This window comes from Gossypium hirsutum, chromosome A12, assembly GCF_007990345.1.
Source record: "Gossypium hirsutum isolate 1008001.06 chromosome A12, Gossypium_hirsutum_v2.1, whole genome shotgun sequence".
In the NCBI taxonomy this organism is placed as follows: Eukaryota; Viridiplantae; Streptophyta; class Magnoliopsida; order Malvales; family Malvaceae; genus Gossypium; species Gossypium hirsutum.
Window position 1 is genome coordinate 89566012 of NC_053435.1, and position 15611 is coordinate 89581622.

Consider the following 15611-nt stretch of genomic DNA (forward strand, 5'->3'; position numbering starts at 1 on the left):
ACCTAATTGTAAGGTCTATTTATTTTTCAATTTAGAGGCTTAGTTGTTGGGTTTATTTTTACTTAAATTTGAGGTTGATTTTTATTTGTCCCACGCAGATTGTTTTCTATCTTCTGGTGAAGATATTTTTGAACCCTCTCTTTGATTTCTTTGAAATTTAAGAACATAAAAATGGAATCACATTACTCTAAGCCAATCTTCCTAAAGAAACCCTACACATCATGCACAAAGGAGAATATAGACAGATACACACATCCAAAAAAAGGGAGGGTGATTTTGCAGCAACTTAACTACGGATAGTCCAATCCCCAGAAGGTGACGCTGCCGCTCACTGATTATCTTCTTCTTAATGTAATGTCGTTTGCTATGTTAACATCTATTATTTTGTTTACCTCCCCCATTTCTTGTTGAGGTTTGGGGCTTTTTAATCTATAAATTAGAATAAAAATCTTATCACATCCGTATGTGTGTAAAAATTATAAATATAATGGATAAATGTATGTTTAAAAATAATATAAAATAAATAATGAAACGTATGACTTAAAATTAATTAATAATAATATATGAATTATTTACAATATTAAAATTTAAAAAATTAAATTAATTTATTTATCATCATGCTGTCATCAATCTTGAGTCAATGTTGAGTTAACTTGTGACACCAACTCAATCAAATTGAAGTGTGCATAATAAAATTAAAATGTATAAAAATATAAAAATAAAGCTTTAGCTAAGTGATAAATTAAATGCTTTATAAATGCAATTGGTTTAGGTTCATATCCTACCATATGTATTTTTTTTTTGGTTTTTTATATAAAAAGACTAATGTACCCTTGAATAATATAATTTATTTTAATTACGAAAAGATATTTTCGTAATTTTCTTAATTGAGTTGGTGACCCTGTTGAAGGTGACTTCAACTCAGTCAAGACCTTAAATAATAGTATAGAAGTATACATATAAAGAGAAGGCCTTAGATTATATGATAATGATTAAATTTGAATTTCAATCTCTGTACTACTCTCTAATTTGAAATTTAATAATATATAATTTTTGACATAATTAGATTTATCAAATGACATGTCTCATGTTTTTTATTTTTTTTACATTGTAAGATAACTAGAAATCTTATCACATGTGTATGTGTGCGGAAATCACAAATTTAGAATATAAATGAATGTTTAAAAATAACATACAATAAATAATGAAATGTATGGTTTTAAATTAATTAATAATATCACATGAAATATGTACGATGTTAAAATGGAAAGAAATAGATTAAAATTGTTTATCATGGTGTTATCATCAATCTTGAGTCTGTATTGAGTTAACTTGTGACACCAACTCAATAAATACATTAATATATATATACAATTGATGAATGTAATAAAGTGTGCATAATAAAAAATTGATGGGCATACCCAATTTTGCCAACCCATTCCTAAATACTAACCCAAACCCCAAATATTAATAGCCCACAACACAGACCAACCCATAACCCACACTTAAACCCAATAACTAAACCCAACACCCAAGAAACATTACACAAATCAGAAACAGAAAAAAAATCTAACCCTAACCCTAGCCCCTAAAGCGGCGTCGCAATCACCCTCCCCACTTGCCTCTGCCAAGGCCACCAACCGCCACTAGCACCGGCCATACCCTGCAAAACAAAGAGAACACGCAAACAGCAAAATCTAGGGAAACAGACAGTGTAAAAAATGGCTATAAAAAGCCAAACAAAGTATTGTAAATGGTTCGGCAGTTCAAGCAAAAAAAAATAAGGAAAATATTCGACTTTTGAGCGAAAATAGCAATTCTATCAACAAAAAATACAAGAATAGCATCAAATCAAAGAACTCAATATCAAAAATCGAAAAGAAAGCACTTAAGGTGATTTTGTTTACTTTTATTTTTTTATTTTTATTTTTCTTTTTTATTCTACTTATTTGTATATATATATATACATCATAAATATATAAAATAAATAAATAAATAAAGAGAAAAAAATTTCTACCTTTTGGAATTCCGGCCACCGCAGTGCCAGCGAAGGATGGCGGTCCGACGGCCGGACCAGTGACCAGCCCATGGCCAGAAATCGTTCAGCCCTCCCTTTTTTTTTTCTCTGATTTTGGTTCTAAATGATTTTTTTCTGATTTTTAGGTTATTTATACTAATTGAAAACGGCGCCGTTTTGGTATTAAAACCCAGGGCACAAAACGACGTCGTTTTGCCCTGGGTCGGCTCGACCCGATCCTACCCACTCAGGATCCGAGCGTTTTTGCTCTTAGGGGTTATTTGAGCGCGCGGTCCTTCCGCTTTTTCAATACTTTGCAATCAGGTTATTATTTCTTCTAAATTGGCCTTGTAATCTATTACGCTTTGCGATTTAGTCCTCCTTTCAACGACGTCGTTTTAAGTGTTCGGGTAAATTGCTTATTTGACCCTCTGCAGTTGCACGCGCTTTCAAATGGATCCTCTTGTTTATCTTTTGTTTTAAATTCGCCCCAAAACTTTGATTTTAATTCAATTTTAGCCATTTTTCATTTTATTTGTTTATTTATTTTATTTTCGTTTTAAATATTGTTATTATCATTCCTAATATTATTAATACTATTATTTCTATTATTATTATTGTTATTATTAATATTCTGGTTATTAACATATTATTATTTTTAATGTATTATTATTACTAGTTATTATTAGTTCTAGTATTATTATATATATAATATTAGTGTATGTTTTATTATATATGTATGTATATATATATGATATTATTTTAATTACTTTATTTTAATATTACTGTTGTATTATATTTACGTTTTATATTTCATCATCATTTCTAGCATTATTATTATTATTAACATTAGTGCATATTGTATTATATGTATGTATATGTATATTTTTTGTATATGTTATGTACATATGTTTTCTTTTAATATTTTATATATTATTATGTACATATTTTGATATCATTAGTTATATATTTTTATATATTATGTATATTTCTTTACTATTCCATGTATATATTTTATCTCATCTCATGTATAAACTTTTGAATACTATGTTATATACATTTTTACTACATCTTATGTATATTATTGTATCTATTTTACCCTATTATATTTATTATTAATGTTAGTATATTTTATTATACATGTATATATATATTTTTTATATATAGTATTATTTTCATATATCCTTATATTTATCATTATACTTATTATTTTATTCTAATATTATTATGTATTTATTTTAAAAATATATGTATATATTTAGGTAGTATTATTAATGTATATAATTTTTATGTTATTAGTATTTATAATGTATCTTGTATATGTTCATTTTATATATTATGTAGGTAAACATTATGTATGTATTTTAGTATTACTATATATACACTTTTCACTCTTATCATTACATATACTTTAATATATATATGTATATATGGCACTATTAGTATTTTAATATTAGGTTTACGTCACTTCATTCATTATTACTATATGTTTATATATATTCATGATTTTATTTCGTGTTTAATGCTAATATTATCATGATTAATACCATATGCATTATTATTGTTTTATATTATTACTATCGCATGTGTATTGTTAATGTCTTATATATTATCTGTTTCGTATATTCTTAACTTTTATTTATTATTTGTCTGACCCGAATTTAGCATTGTAGTTCATACCATAGTGCAACATCAATTTTAGTTTTCTTTTACTTTTATTTGTTCTATCTAGAAAGATTTTTATTCATGTTTTTTACTAATTTCAATAAGCAAGGCAACATACCGATTTAATATTAAGTCATCGATTTCATCGCTATGTTGGGTGAACATCAATCGACTCGTGTTAAAACGGTATGTCCTTCTCAAAAACCAAAAAATTAAAATCTCTCGTGTTTTAAACGGATCACAATTAAATGCTAAATTGAATTCATATTTTTGAAGATCAAGATGACACCTGTTTAATAAAGATACCAATTTGGGCGTCGCGAGGGTGCTAATACCTTCCTCGGGCGTAACCGACTCTCGAACCCTATTTTTCTTTGGATTTTCGCATAGACCTAAACCCGGCCTTCATTGTTGTTCAAGAATAAATTTTCTTTTCTAAAAGATGATTTATAAGGTGTCCGTTCATACCTAGAAAAAAGATTGGTGGCGACTCCCTTTTTAATAAAATCAAAAGTCGGTTTTCAAATTTCTAATAAATCGCCTCAGCTAGCGACCAAGCTAAAATTTTTACGTCGCTACAATTGAAATGTAAAAATATTAAAATAAAGCTTTAGTTGAGTGATAAGTTTTACTAATTCAAATAGTTTAGGTTCAAATCTCAACATATGCATTTTTTATTAGTTTTTTTAAAATAAAAAGACTAAACAATTCTCGAATAGTATACCTTATTTTAATAACAAAAGAGTATTTTTGTAATTTTATAACCGAATTGATGGCAGATTAAGGGTTGCACCAATTCAGTAAAACACTTAATAAATAATATAGATGATCCAATTTCAATTCTAATATCATTACTTTTTTAAAAAAAAAATTATATAAAGTGGTTAAATTTTAGTTTTAATCCCTATGTTAAGTTCAAATTTGAGATTTTATTTCTATACCTAATTTTTAACATAATAATCTATTTTATATGATCTATCACAATAATTGTATACAAATAAATCTATTTTATTACTTAATTTATTATTTTAATTTTAAATTATATTATGAAGGAATTCATCCACACACATTGAATAGTGTATAATATTTTAATTTATCACATCATATTTTTAATCTCAATTTGTCTCATATTTTACTAATTTATCTCAATTTAATTCTAAATTTATTTTCATAAAATATTAATAATACAAAACAATATTTTAATTGACAACTATTTAGTATAAATAAAATAATTTTTTAATTAATTATTTAAATCCATTGCATAGACTAATTTTATATATACTATTGTTTAAGTGGGTGATTGAGTTAGTGTCACGACTCAACTCGACACCAACTTAATCAAAAAATTTACGAAGATAACATTGCATATTTTTATTAAATTATATTATTACAAGGGTAATTTTATCTTTTTATAGAAACAAATAAAAAGAGTTACAAATGTTGAAATTTTAACTCATAACACTATCATTTATAAAATCTTTTTCTTACCACTTCAACCAAAATTTTATTTTAATATATTTTTTAAATTCACTATTACTGCACAAATTGTTTAACCCACATTAATTGTTTAACTCTCAAGTTGGTAAAATAAATTATATTTTTCGGTACTATTAAAGTATTCTCCATATCCGTTTTACGATCCATAATAAGTAATACTTTTGATGATCTGTAATTACCCCTTCAAACAATATTATCTCCAAAATTTTAACTTTCATTCTTCCTCCAAAGTGGAATATAATTTATTATTAGAAGCAACACTTGGTATAAAGTAGGTTATATTTGTGCGTTTGGGTCCTTAATTGAAACTTAGGCTTTTTCCTTTTAATTGAAATAGATTTGAGAGGGAACTAATCACGCGTGGTTAAAGATAAATTAAAATCAAACAAAATAAAATTAATAAGCGGTGGTTTTTTTAGATTTATTTTTTTATTAAAACTTAAAGTTCTTAAATATCCTTTAATAATTTTTTATTATAATAATTTTGATTTGAAATTTTTTAATCTATTTAATTGAATTGATGTCTTTGACTCATGAAACTAAATTCAATCACACTCTTTATATTATTCTAAATCATGACACGTTTATGATATGGGTAATTTTTTTTTGTATATAATAAATATATTTATAAAAAATTCATATAAAAAAATAAATATAATTTTAGTTGAAATAATAAAAATTAAAATATAAAAATTCAAACCTCATAATATGTTATTTTTCTAGATTTTTACATCAAAATATGAAAAGACAAAAAAAATTCTCACGATATTCAGTGGTGAAGAGGGAGGGCCTCCACCCCCTTGGTTAAATGGAAAATTTTCCCTTTACCCATTCTTAAAACGTAAATTACTCAAATTAAGTTTTTTAATTTTTAAATAAAAGAAAATTTTTCATTTTCGCCCCTCTAAAAATATAAGCAATGTAATTTAAGCATTTTAGTGAAAAAAATTTAACCTTGACCCTCCAAAATTTTATAATTTTATTTTGGGCCCCTTAAATAAAATTTCTAGCTTCACCTCTAACAATATATTTGTTATTGTTGTAAAATAATTAGGTATTTGATAATTTTCTAAATGAGTTGGGACTCAATTGTGGATAATACAAATTTAGTAGTTTAACATATAGACACTAGATTATGGTACATCTATTATAACAAATTTATAAAAATTGATACAAAACAAAATGTGGTTTTGATTTAAATGGTAATATTGAGATTTTTAAAACCGTGATATATTAAGTTTAAATCTAATGACTCCTATAATGTGTAGAATATATAAATATCCTAAAAATAATATTTATTGTTTTGTAAAAAAAATGAACTTTTGATAATTTTATAACTAAGTTGAAACTCGATTGATGGGTAAAATCAACTTAGACAAGTATATTATAATATTATTTATGATTTCGAAAATGTAGGTATTTTTCTAAACTTAATTCTTCTTTCGACTTGTTTTTTTGGGGCTATTTGTTGAACGAGGCACGAGCTATTTGATAGCTTGTCTTTTTAGTATGCACCTCGTTTGGGCAATAATGCAGAAGATAGATTTAGTCGTCTAGGCTTAGAGAGTGTGCATGGCTCACCTTCAGCTTGTAGTAGAGGTGTATATGGGTCGGCTTAGACTCAACTAAAATTTTAGATTTATTAGTTAGGCTTGACTCGAAAAATGAGTACAAAATTTTGTCTAATAGTCTAAATAAAAATATTAAAATTTAGGTCCGGTCTGCCCATATTTAAATTTTTTTATATTTCTTTTTATATGAATTTTTTTTAAAAATATAATACATCAAACATACTAAAAATATTAAATTTTTTTTGCAACAAATTAAAAATAAATTTTAGAAAATATATATACTTAAATAACAGTAAGATAAATGTAGATTAACAAGCAAATGCCTTTAAAATAGTAACAAAATTAATAATAAAACAAGAGTTATACAATATCTAAATAATAACAATAAAATAATAGCAACGTAATAGTAAAATGATAATAAAATAGTAAGAAAATAACAATAAAATAGTAAAAAAATAAAAGAGCAAGAAAACAATTTTTTTTGCAAATTTGAGTTGTGCTGAGCTCAGGGCAAAAAAAGCTTTACTTAAGGCTTGACTTGTTTTTTAAATGAACTTTATTTTTTTACCTAAACTTATTTTTTAAATCTATATTTTTACTTAAATTCTTTCACTTTTCTGACCGACCTTCACCTTGACTTATGGACAAGTTTAAATAACCGATTGGAGATGATTTTTTGTTTTAGGGTGGAAACGACCAAATTTATTTAGAATCACATCGAGCGAGCCAGGGGTTGAATTACGTGGGACTATATATTGTACAATAACACGGATCATGTGGACAAAGCCTCACTCCTGATCCCAACTATTTCCCCTTCAGCCACGTTACCCACATAATGACATCCCTTCACCATCTTCTCATCGCCAACCCAATCAGTTTTACAAATAAGGTGAAATGATTTTGACAATTTTTAAAAAATCTCATCCCCTACGGAACAACCCTATAATTTATTTTACCAAATAAAAAAAAAGGGGTTAAAAAACTGCCACTATTTTCCTGGGTAACTCCAGAATTTATTGCTTAGAAAAACAGAAGCGAAACCAAAAGCAGTTCACTTTTCCATTGTTTCTACCACCCAATCCCCATTATTTACTTATTATTTATTAATTTTCAATAATTCTGAGCTCTCCAACTCCCATTCTCCGATCCAAATTCCCCTTTTCCCTTCCCTTTCTCTTTTTTATTTATTTCTTCTGCCCTTTCTCTAACCGTTCGTTTCTTTCCTTTGTTTTTTTTGTAATAATCAATCTTTCAACCTTTTGAGGCCAATTCCATCAGATCCTAAATGATCGCTTCCCCTCTTTGATTTCTTCCCCATAAACGTTACATTTTCAGGTACGTTTTCTTTTAATCTTTTTCTTTTTGACTCCCTCTTTTCCTTCTATATTTTGTGTTTTCCCCCTTTTATTTTCTGGGTATTTTATGTTTTGCTTTTAAATTTGCAGGATCCGGGCTGTTACTTTTGTTGGAATTCATTCCATACTGCTTTCAGTTAACTTGTTTTTAATTGTTTGGGTTTTTCCATGCCTTCGATGATGTTTTCCTTTTTGTCTAAAAAAATATTTTCCATACCTTTCTCTTTTATTTTGTTTTGTAGGGAGATTCATCGGAATCGGTCATAGAGATCTAAATCTCGCAGTTTTTGTTAAGATTATTATTGTTTAAACAAGTTCAAAACTAGATTCGCATCTCTGGTGTTTTGTTTTCTTTTTTTACCTTGCTATTTTCCGTCCCCTAAGTCCTTTCAGAGGCTTACTTCTCCAGGTTTCACCCCTTTGACTATCTATATTTTGAATATCATGGAATTTCTTTGTAAACAAAGAAACCCTCTTTTTTGTTTGTGTGTGAAGCTATCGGCTTTTTTCTTGGAAACTAAATCCATAACCTCAGTCCTATTCTTTTTGAAGCTTCATCTTTGAGACCCTTACCAGGGCGTTTGCGTGATTTTTTGTTTACCCTTTCCACTGTAGAATTTAAATTTTGGTACTTAGTTTAAAGATTGAATAGGATATGAGGGTGAAGTAGAAGTCTACAAAAGTGGTTCCCCCCCCCTCCCCCGTGTTTGATAGGAATGGGGTTTGGGATCAATCATGCGCTTTTGAACTTTCGAGTCATTAACCATGCGAGGATCCTTGTAGCGTTTGATAGAATATAGGAATTAGAATTGCATTTATTTAGAACCTAATATAAGGAAGACAAGTGCGTGATCACTTTCTTTTCTTTCCTGAATATAGATTCAATATGTATTAGTAGTGAAGGATTGATTATAAAAGATTTAATGATTCATATCGGATCATATTTCTTTCATAAATGCGGAGTTTAATTGGACATTGCATTATGGCATCCTCTACTCGTTGTGCTCTATTTACTACTTCCATAATTCATTCTTGATAATTCGGAACTTAAACTGTAATTTCCTTTTCTTGGGCAGGCAAATTCTGAGTTGTGGGTACTCCTCAGAGAGCTATATAAATCACAGTAATTTAGATTTTATATAGAAAATGTTAGGAGGCAACAACAGTAATTCTGTGCTTCCCATTTTCCTGGATGAGAATCATCTTCAATATCAGAATCAGACTAATGGATCAAACCAACTGCAATTATTTGGAAGCTGTAAGTTTTTTTTATTTTTCATTTATTTTGCAATTAATCTTTTTTTTTTATTTCTCTCAATGCCCTATTTCGACAGGCAAACCCACAAATGCATCCCCTTTTTCCTGAAATTTTCAGTGGTAACTAATCCTTATTGTTTAACACTTCAGTGCCAGCTGGGTGCAATGTTGATCCTGTGAATTATTTTGGAAATGAACATCTTGCTCCCATGATTCGACCCAATAAAAGAGGCAGAGAAACAGAAGACATTCAAAGGCAGCAAAAGCTACAAATTTCCTTGAATTACAACATCTGTAAAGAGGAAGCTGACTGTTCAGCTGGCATTCCAAATCCTAATGCTGTGTCAACTGGCTTACGGCTATCGTATGATGATGATGAGCGAAATTCAACTGTGACTTCTAGTGGAAGCATGACACAAGGACCATCAATGATCTTGTCACTCGGTGACAACATTAGAAGTGAACTTGATCGTCAGAAAGAAGAGTTTGATCAGTACATCAAAATTCAGGTATAAAATGTCTCCTTTCAATCTTTTCTCTCAATGTTTGGGGTTTCTTAATTAAATATTAGAAATAGTTCGATTACAAGCAGATGTTCTCTTTTTTACAAAGCTCCTACTATTGGCTGCTCTTCTTCTAAGTAGGTTTCGTGATACATAGCATAATATTACCTAATAACTCATAGTTATGTTGATGCATTTGCTATCGGCTGGCCCAGAGGTGTTTGATATATTTTTCTTCTATTTTTAATCATTCAGATGTAGCTTCTGTTTGGAGTTAGGCCATGATAATGGCATAGTATTCATGGTCAATACATTTCATACATTCATGGTTGTTTGTTATGCTTAGCATTGAGATGCCTAGGAAGATTACTCTGTACACCTTATTCTAATAAAAAAAAGTTCAGTAATCGAAGTATCTAATTGGATATTGGTTTAAATGTGATGGTATGATTTTTGTTCATCTTATTCTGTAAATAGGAAGAGCATCTGACAAAGGGAATAAGAGACATGAAGCAGAGGCACATGGCTTCTTTTCTTGCTGCTATTGAGAAAGGCATCAGCAAGAAGCTTAGGGAGAAAGATATGGAACTAGAGACTATGAATAACAAGAATAGGGAACTGGTTGAGAGAATAAAGCAGGTGACTGCAGAAGCACATAATTGGCATTATAGAGCAAAATACAACGAGTCGGTTGTTAATGTGTTGAAGAGCCACCTTCAGCAAGTAATCTCACAAGGTGCTCAACACGGGAAAGAAGGTTTTGGAGATAGTGAAGTTGATGATGCAGCCTCCTATATTGATCCGAACAACTTTCTCAGTATTCCTCTTGGGGCTGCAAAATGTGTTTCCAAGGGCATGAAGGAACACATTATTTGCAGAGCATGCAACGCAAAGGAGGTGTCCATTTTGTTGATGCCATGTAGGCACCTCTGCTTATGTAAAGACTGTGATTTATCAATCAATGTTTGCCCTGTATGCCAGGTAACGAAAACTGCTGGTGTCCAAGTGTACTTATCCTAAACCTGTGAAGCAAATTCTTGAAAAAAGATGAAAAATTTATACCCTTACGTGTGTGTGAGAGACATCCAGCATTCCCCCCCCCCTTTTCTCCTAATAGAGACAATGTATGAAAAGTAAACCATTTTCATGAAATGGAGTATGCAAAAGCATCCTTTGTTCAGTCTCCCAAGTCTCCCCCACCCCACCAATCTTACATTTTATCTTTTTGGTTGTGGTTTTCGTGGTGTGTTGCCCATGTCTTTAAAATCTATGGTTTAAATTATTAAGCTAAAGTATAATAAGCCAAAGGTAGGTGAAGAGTTAGAGAGGTTCAAAGATGATAGCAGATAGCTGATGATGGTGGTTGGGGTTTGTCCCTGTCTTCCATTTTAATAGTTTCCTACCATTTTTGGTGGTTGGCCATTTTCCTCCTTTTTCTTTTCATTATAATTTTAGATGTGGATAGTAGGGTTCATATCCTTTTTCTATATCGCCTTTGAAATCCGTTTCTTTTTCATATTAATTATATTAAAATATATTTTAAAACAAGTAAAAGTTAATATAATTAAAGTTTGATTAGTTCATTTATGGATTTTATTGATCAAAAGTTATTTGGCTTAACCATTTCCATCAAACCCTATATTAATTATTAAGTTGATTCACCCCATATTGATTTGGTCGTAATCCCAATTCCCAATCATCAACAACTCTATTTTCTAAACTAAGCCAAAACAATTAGTACATTCAATGGTCGAACACAATGAGGATTGATAACGGAGGGCCTTAGCCCATATTTGTATTCGTATATTAAATTGATCTTCCCTCTATCCTGTTAATATTTCAATTATTTGGAGAAATGGCTTCGACCGGAGGTGGTAGTCCTGCTAAGGAGAATGGTTTTTCGGGCCTAAGGGGTGTTGGCGGTCGTGTGACTAACAAGGTGAGATTGAGAGAAGATGACCCATCTGATGAAGGTGGAATGTGCATAGACACTTCTGAAGGGGGTAGGATTTCGTTCAAAGATAGCCTCCTTGATTCCTTTCGTAATGTGGAAGGTTAGATTAATGGTTCCTGTGATGACTATTAAGTTTCGGGAGGGTGATGCTGTAAAAGAAAATGTTAGAGGTGTGCCTACCATCAAAATTTTCAAGCGAGTGCATCATCTAGCGGAACAAAGTATGATGAGAACATTCGTGTTGAAGCTGGAGAATCGAGTTTAATACTCTATCGAATAAACTTCATTCGCTTTGGAAACCAAAAGTCCCAATTAAAATTATGAATTTTGAGAATGATTATTTTATGGTTAAAACTTCATTCACTTTGGAAACTAAAAGCCCCATTTCAAATTATGAATATTGAGAATAATTATTTTATGGTTAAGTTTAAATGTGAGGAAGATTTTATGCTCGTCCTTTCAAAGGGGTTATGGACAATTTTTGACCATTATCTCATTGTAAAATCACAGAATTTTTTTTTTCATCGCAATTTTATCCTTTGAACGTAGTTACTTGGATTAAGTTTTTTGGTTGATTCGGATCATTTTGTAACAAGAGTTTTTTAAATGAAATTGGAAAGATGATTAGTAATGTTATCATGATCAATTATAATATTTGAGTAAATAGCTAGAGTCAAAAATTAGAATTAAGGATACGATCTGGAGGATGGAGTATGAATCTCTCTCTACCATACGTTTTAAGTGTGAACATTATGGACACTTGAAAGATGGTTGTCCTGAAATCAAAAAGGAAAATATGGAATGGAGAAGAATATAGAAGTCTTGCCTAAAAAATCATCGGTGGAATACAGGGCAACGATGGAGGACTATGGTTCATAGATGGTGGTGCAAAGGAAGACAAGGAAGGCAATTTGGTAAGAATCTGGTTTTGGAAAGAACATTGAAAATCAAGGATTTATAAGGAATGGATCAAGATTCAATCAGGTAGTTTTGGAAAGAATCCTTAGTCTTTTGAACATTTTGACACTAAATGTTACTTTGAACACCTTTGAAGAAATGTAATAGGATCGAGTGTATGAGGTAAACGATTGCCACTTGTCATTTTAGTTTGTGATATTTTTCTAAGTTCTAATGAAAGTTGTTTTATCTTAAAAAATATTTGTAATTAATATTTTCAATCACGATATACAATTTTTTTTATACAACATTAGATATAGGAGATGGGAGTAATATGATTTGAATCAGTGTCAAACAAGTGTTTACTAAAAATTTTAATTACTGCTCCATTCAAATTAAGACATGATATATAATTTTGTTAATCTATCTTTTTTGAAGAACATTATATTTATACTTTCAGTTTTTTTTTAAAAAAAAAATTATGTAGGTTAAAATAAGTTTGACGGGAAATTTTTATAAATTTTAAAATTTAATAGTAGAATTACCTGGAACAGCACAAATTGAAAATATTACTATGGCTACCTTTAAAGTGTATGTAATTAAATAGAATTGTATTTTTTTAATGTTTTGCATTTAATATTATTTGATATTAATTATTTTTTTATGGTTTTAGTTAACTTATATTTTAATTTCAACTTTTTTTTTCCTTACATATTAGAAATGAGGATGAAATGACAACCATATAAGCCAAACCATGGTATTTAAAATACCAACAACGAGCCTTTATAATATTGGCTAAATTTAACATTTTTATTTAGTTTATATTTTGAAATTTTAATTTATTAACTAACAATATAATTTAAATTCTTATATTATACAATAGTTTCATAAAATAATATGGTAAAATTAAAATATCTAAAGAGGTTAAAGAAGCATTATTATAACATATACCTATACTTAGTTTTTATTTGTTTTAATTGAATAAAATCGTCAAAAAAATTGTCTCTACTATTATTTAAAATTTTTGATTGAATTTATTTCATACTCAATACAACATCAACTCCATTATAATTTTAACCATCAAACTTTCTTACTTTAACTAAAATTTCATTTGGTTTATATATAAACTTTTAGTGAATATGTTTTTTATATCATATTTTTTCATGTATAATTTTATTTTAATTAATTAATTAATTTTCTTTTTTGTATTTCACTACTAATAAGAGTTCACAAACTCTGAAGGCTTAATATTTAGAGTAAATTATTAAAATAGTCATTTTTATTTGCTTTAGGTTATATTTTAGTTATTTATGTTTGAAATGTTACATTTTAATTACTTACGTTAACGTTTTGTTACAAAATGGTCACGTTGCCGTTAAGATCTATTACTTCCCATACGACAGTCTGACGTAACAGTTAAAATAGATTTTAGAGGCCAACAAACTAAATATAATTTGTAGGGCCTAATTTTCGCCCGGGCCCAACAAACCCAAAACATACAAAATAAATCCAAGGCCCAAAATTTTACAATGGCCTAATACCCAACTACACAAGCCCAATGACCCAAATTTTTTTTTTCAGAAACAACAAACCCTTCTTTCTCCTTGCGCTGTAGCCCCCACGTTCTACGCCTCTCCACCACGTACATCGACACGCCCACGCACGACCCCTAGCTCGCACGTCCACGCCCCACGATCATGCACTCCTCTACAACATCACAGTACCTGCAATTTGAGCAAAGAAATAGGTAGAAACTGTATTGTATTTGGCTATAAAGCCTTCAATCTTTCATTGTAAAAGGGGGATGGTTTTCTTCTTTTTTGTCAGAGAAATAGGTTACGGATTGTATACAAAATACACACAAAAATCAATAGAAAACAACCAAAGAATATTTTCAAAGGTGATTATCTACTGCAGCTTTATTTTGTTTCTTCTTTTTCCATTTTTTTCCTTTCCCATTTGGATCCACAACACGAACTAAAGATAGGAGAGAAAGAGAGGGACTCACCGCGCATTGTGCTCACACCGTCGGAGGACCCTGCTTCGCTGATCGCAAGGGCTTTTGGGGCGGTTGAAGGCTTGGGCATAGGCCTTTCGGCGAAGAGCGGAGGGGAGAGTGAGGGAATCTCAAAACTTTAGGGTTTTTTTTAAACAAAATCAAAGTTAAAATGTTTTTTTTTAAGCAAAAAATGATTTTAAAGCAGGTTTTAATTTTAGGTAATAAAATAAGACAGCATTGGGGGGGTGGGTAGAGTCAGTACGCGTGTTTGACTTGGTCCACGCGGATTTTCCCTTTAGATGGGTAATTTGCGCAATAAGTCCCCCTCCTTCGAACCAGCATTCAATCGAGCCCATTTATGTTTTCTTTGGCTTTTTTAAATTTATCCCTGGAATTTGCATGTTATTTTAATTTAACCCATACTTAAGTGCTGCGTTTTGGGGATTTGGTTTATTGTTTTTTTAGCCCTTCATGATTGACGCGCATTGAGTTTTAGTCCCTGATTTCGTCCCAATAGTTGGTTTTATTTGTTAATAACCCCTTTAGTTTGCATTTACCTTAATTGAGCATTTTAGTTTTTGTAGTTCTTTATTCTTTTTATTTTGTTTTTAAACCTGTTATGTCATAAACTGTTTGTTAATTTTACGTTGTCGTAGCATGCTGTTTTTATGTTTTTGTTTGTTTTATTATATAGTTATTATATTAAAGTTCTTTTATATAATGTAGTTTAGAAGTTTTTAAGTTATATTTAATTAAAATACTTTTATATATTATTATTATACATATATAATTATGATGAAATTAGTTTTATTTCATATACATTGTTAATTCTATGTTATTTTATTTTTATAGTTTCTTTTAAATCTATTTAATATATATGTTTTCTTTTCAAATCT

The 15611-nt window shown here is 29.4% G+C and overlaps 1 protein-coding gene and 1 long non-coding RNA gene across 5 annotated transcripts; one reads left to right on the plus strand and one right to left on the minus strand.

Annotated features, from left to right (window-relative positions):
• Positions 1–7533: 7533 nt before the first annotated feature.
• LOC107946229 (E3 ubiquitin-protein ligase BOI) lies at positions 7534–11045 on the plus strand. 4 transcript variants are annotated; one of them, XM_041083026.1, is made up of 5 exons: positions 7635–8085; positions 8196–8514; positions 9182–9363; positions 9513–9871; positions 10343–11045. In XM_041083026.1, exons 3-5 carry the CDS (start codon positions 9252–9254, stop codon positions 10883–10885), a joined length of 1014 nt encoding a protein of 337 aa, XP_040938960.1. In that variant the 5' UTR covers positions 7635–8085; positions 8196–8514; positions 9182–9251; the 3' UTR covers positions 10886–11045. The 4 variants fall into 4 exon arrangements, with proteins under 4 accessions (XP_016735954.2, XP_040938960.1, XP_040938961.1 ...); XM_041083027.1 differs by having other exon boundaries at positions 7636–8085; positions 8196–8241; XM_016880465.2 differs by lacking the exon at positions 8196–8514 and having other exon boundaries at positions 7534–8085.
• A 3076-nt stretch (positions 11046–14121) lies between these two features.
• On the minus strand, positions 14122–15210 carry LOC121210969 (uncharacterized). The gene is made up of 2 exons (XR_005906280.1): positions 14725–15210; positions 14122–14440 (listed from the first exon to the last, which is right to left on the minus strand). It is a non-coding gene; the product is annotated as an uncharacterized lncRNA (long non-coding RNA).
• Between the last annotated feature and the right edge of the window lie 401 nt (positions 15211–15611).

Bases quoted from the DNA above. Each gene is read 5' to 3' on its own strand.
- LOC107946229 (XM_016880465.2), top strand. From the start codon at position 9,252: ATGTTAGGAGGCAACAACAGTAATTCTGTGCTTCCCATTTTCCTGGAT. The intron at 9,364-9,512 runs GTAAGTTTTTTT...TTAACACTTCAG, and splicing joins ACTGCAATTATTTGGAAGCT to TGCCAGCTGGGTGCAATGTT. The intron at 9,872-10,342 runs GTATAAAATGTC...TTCTGTAAATAG, and splicing joins ATCAGTACATCAAAATTCAG to GAAGAGCATCTGACAAAGGG.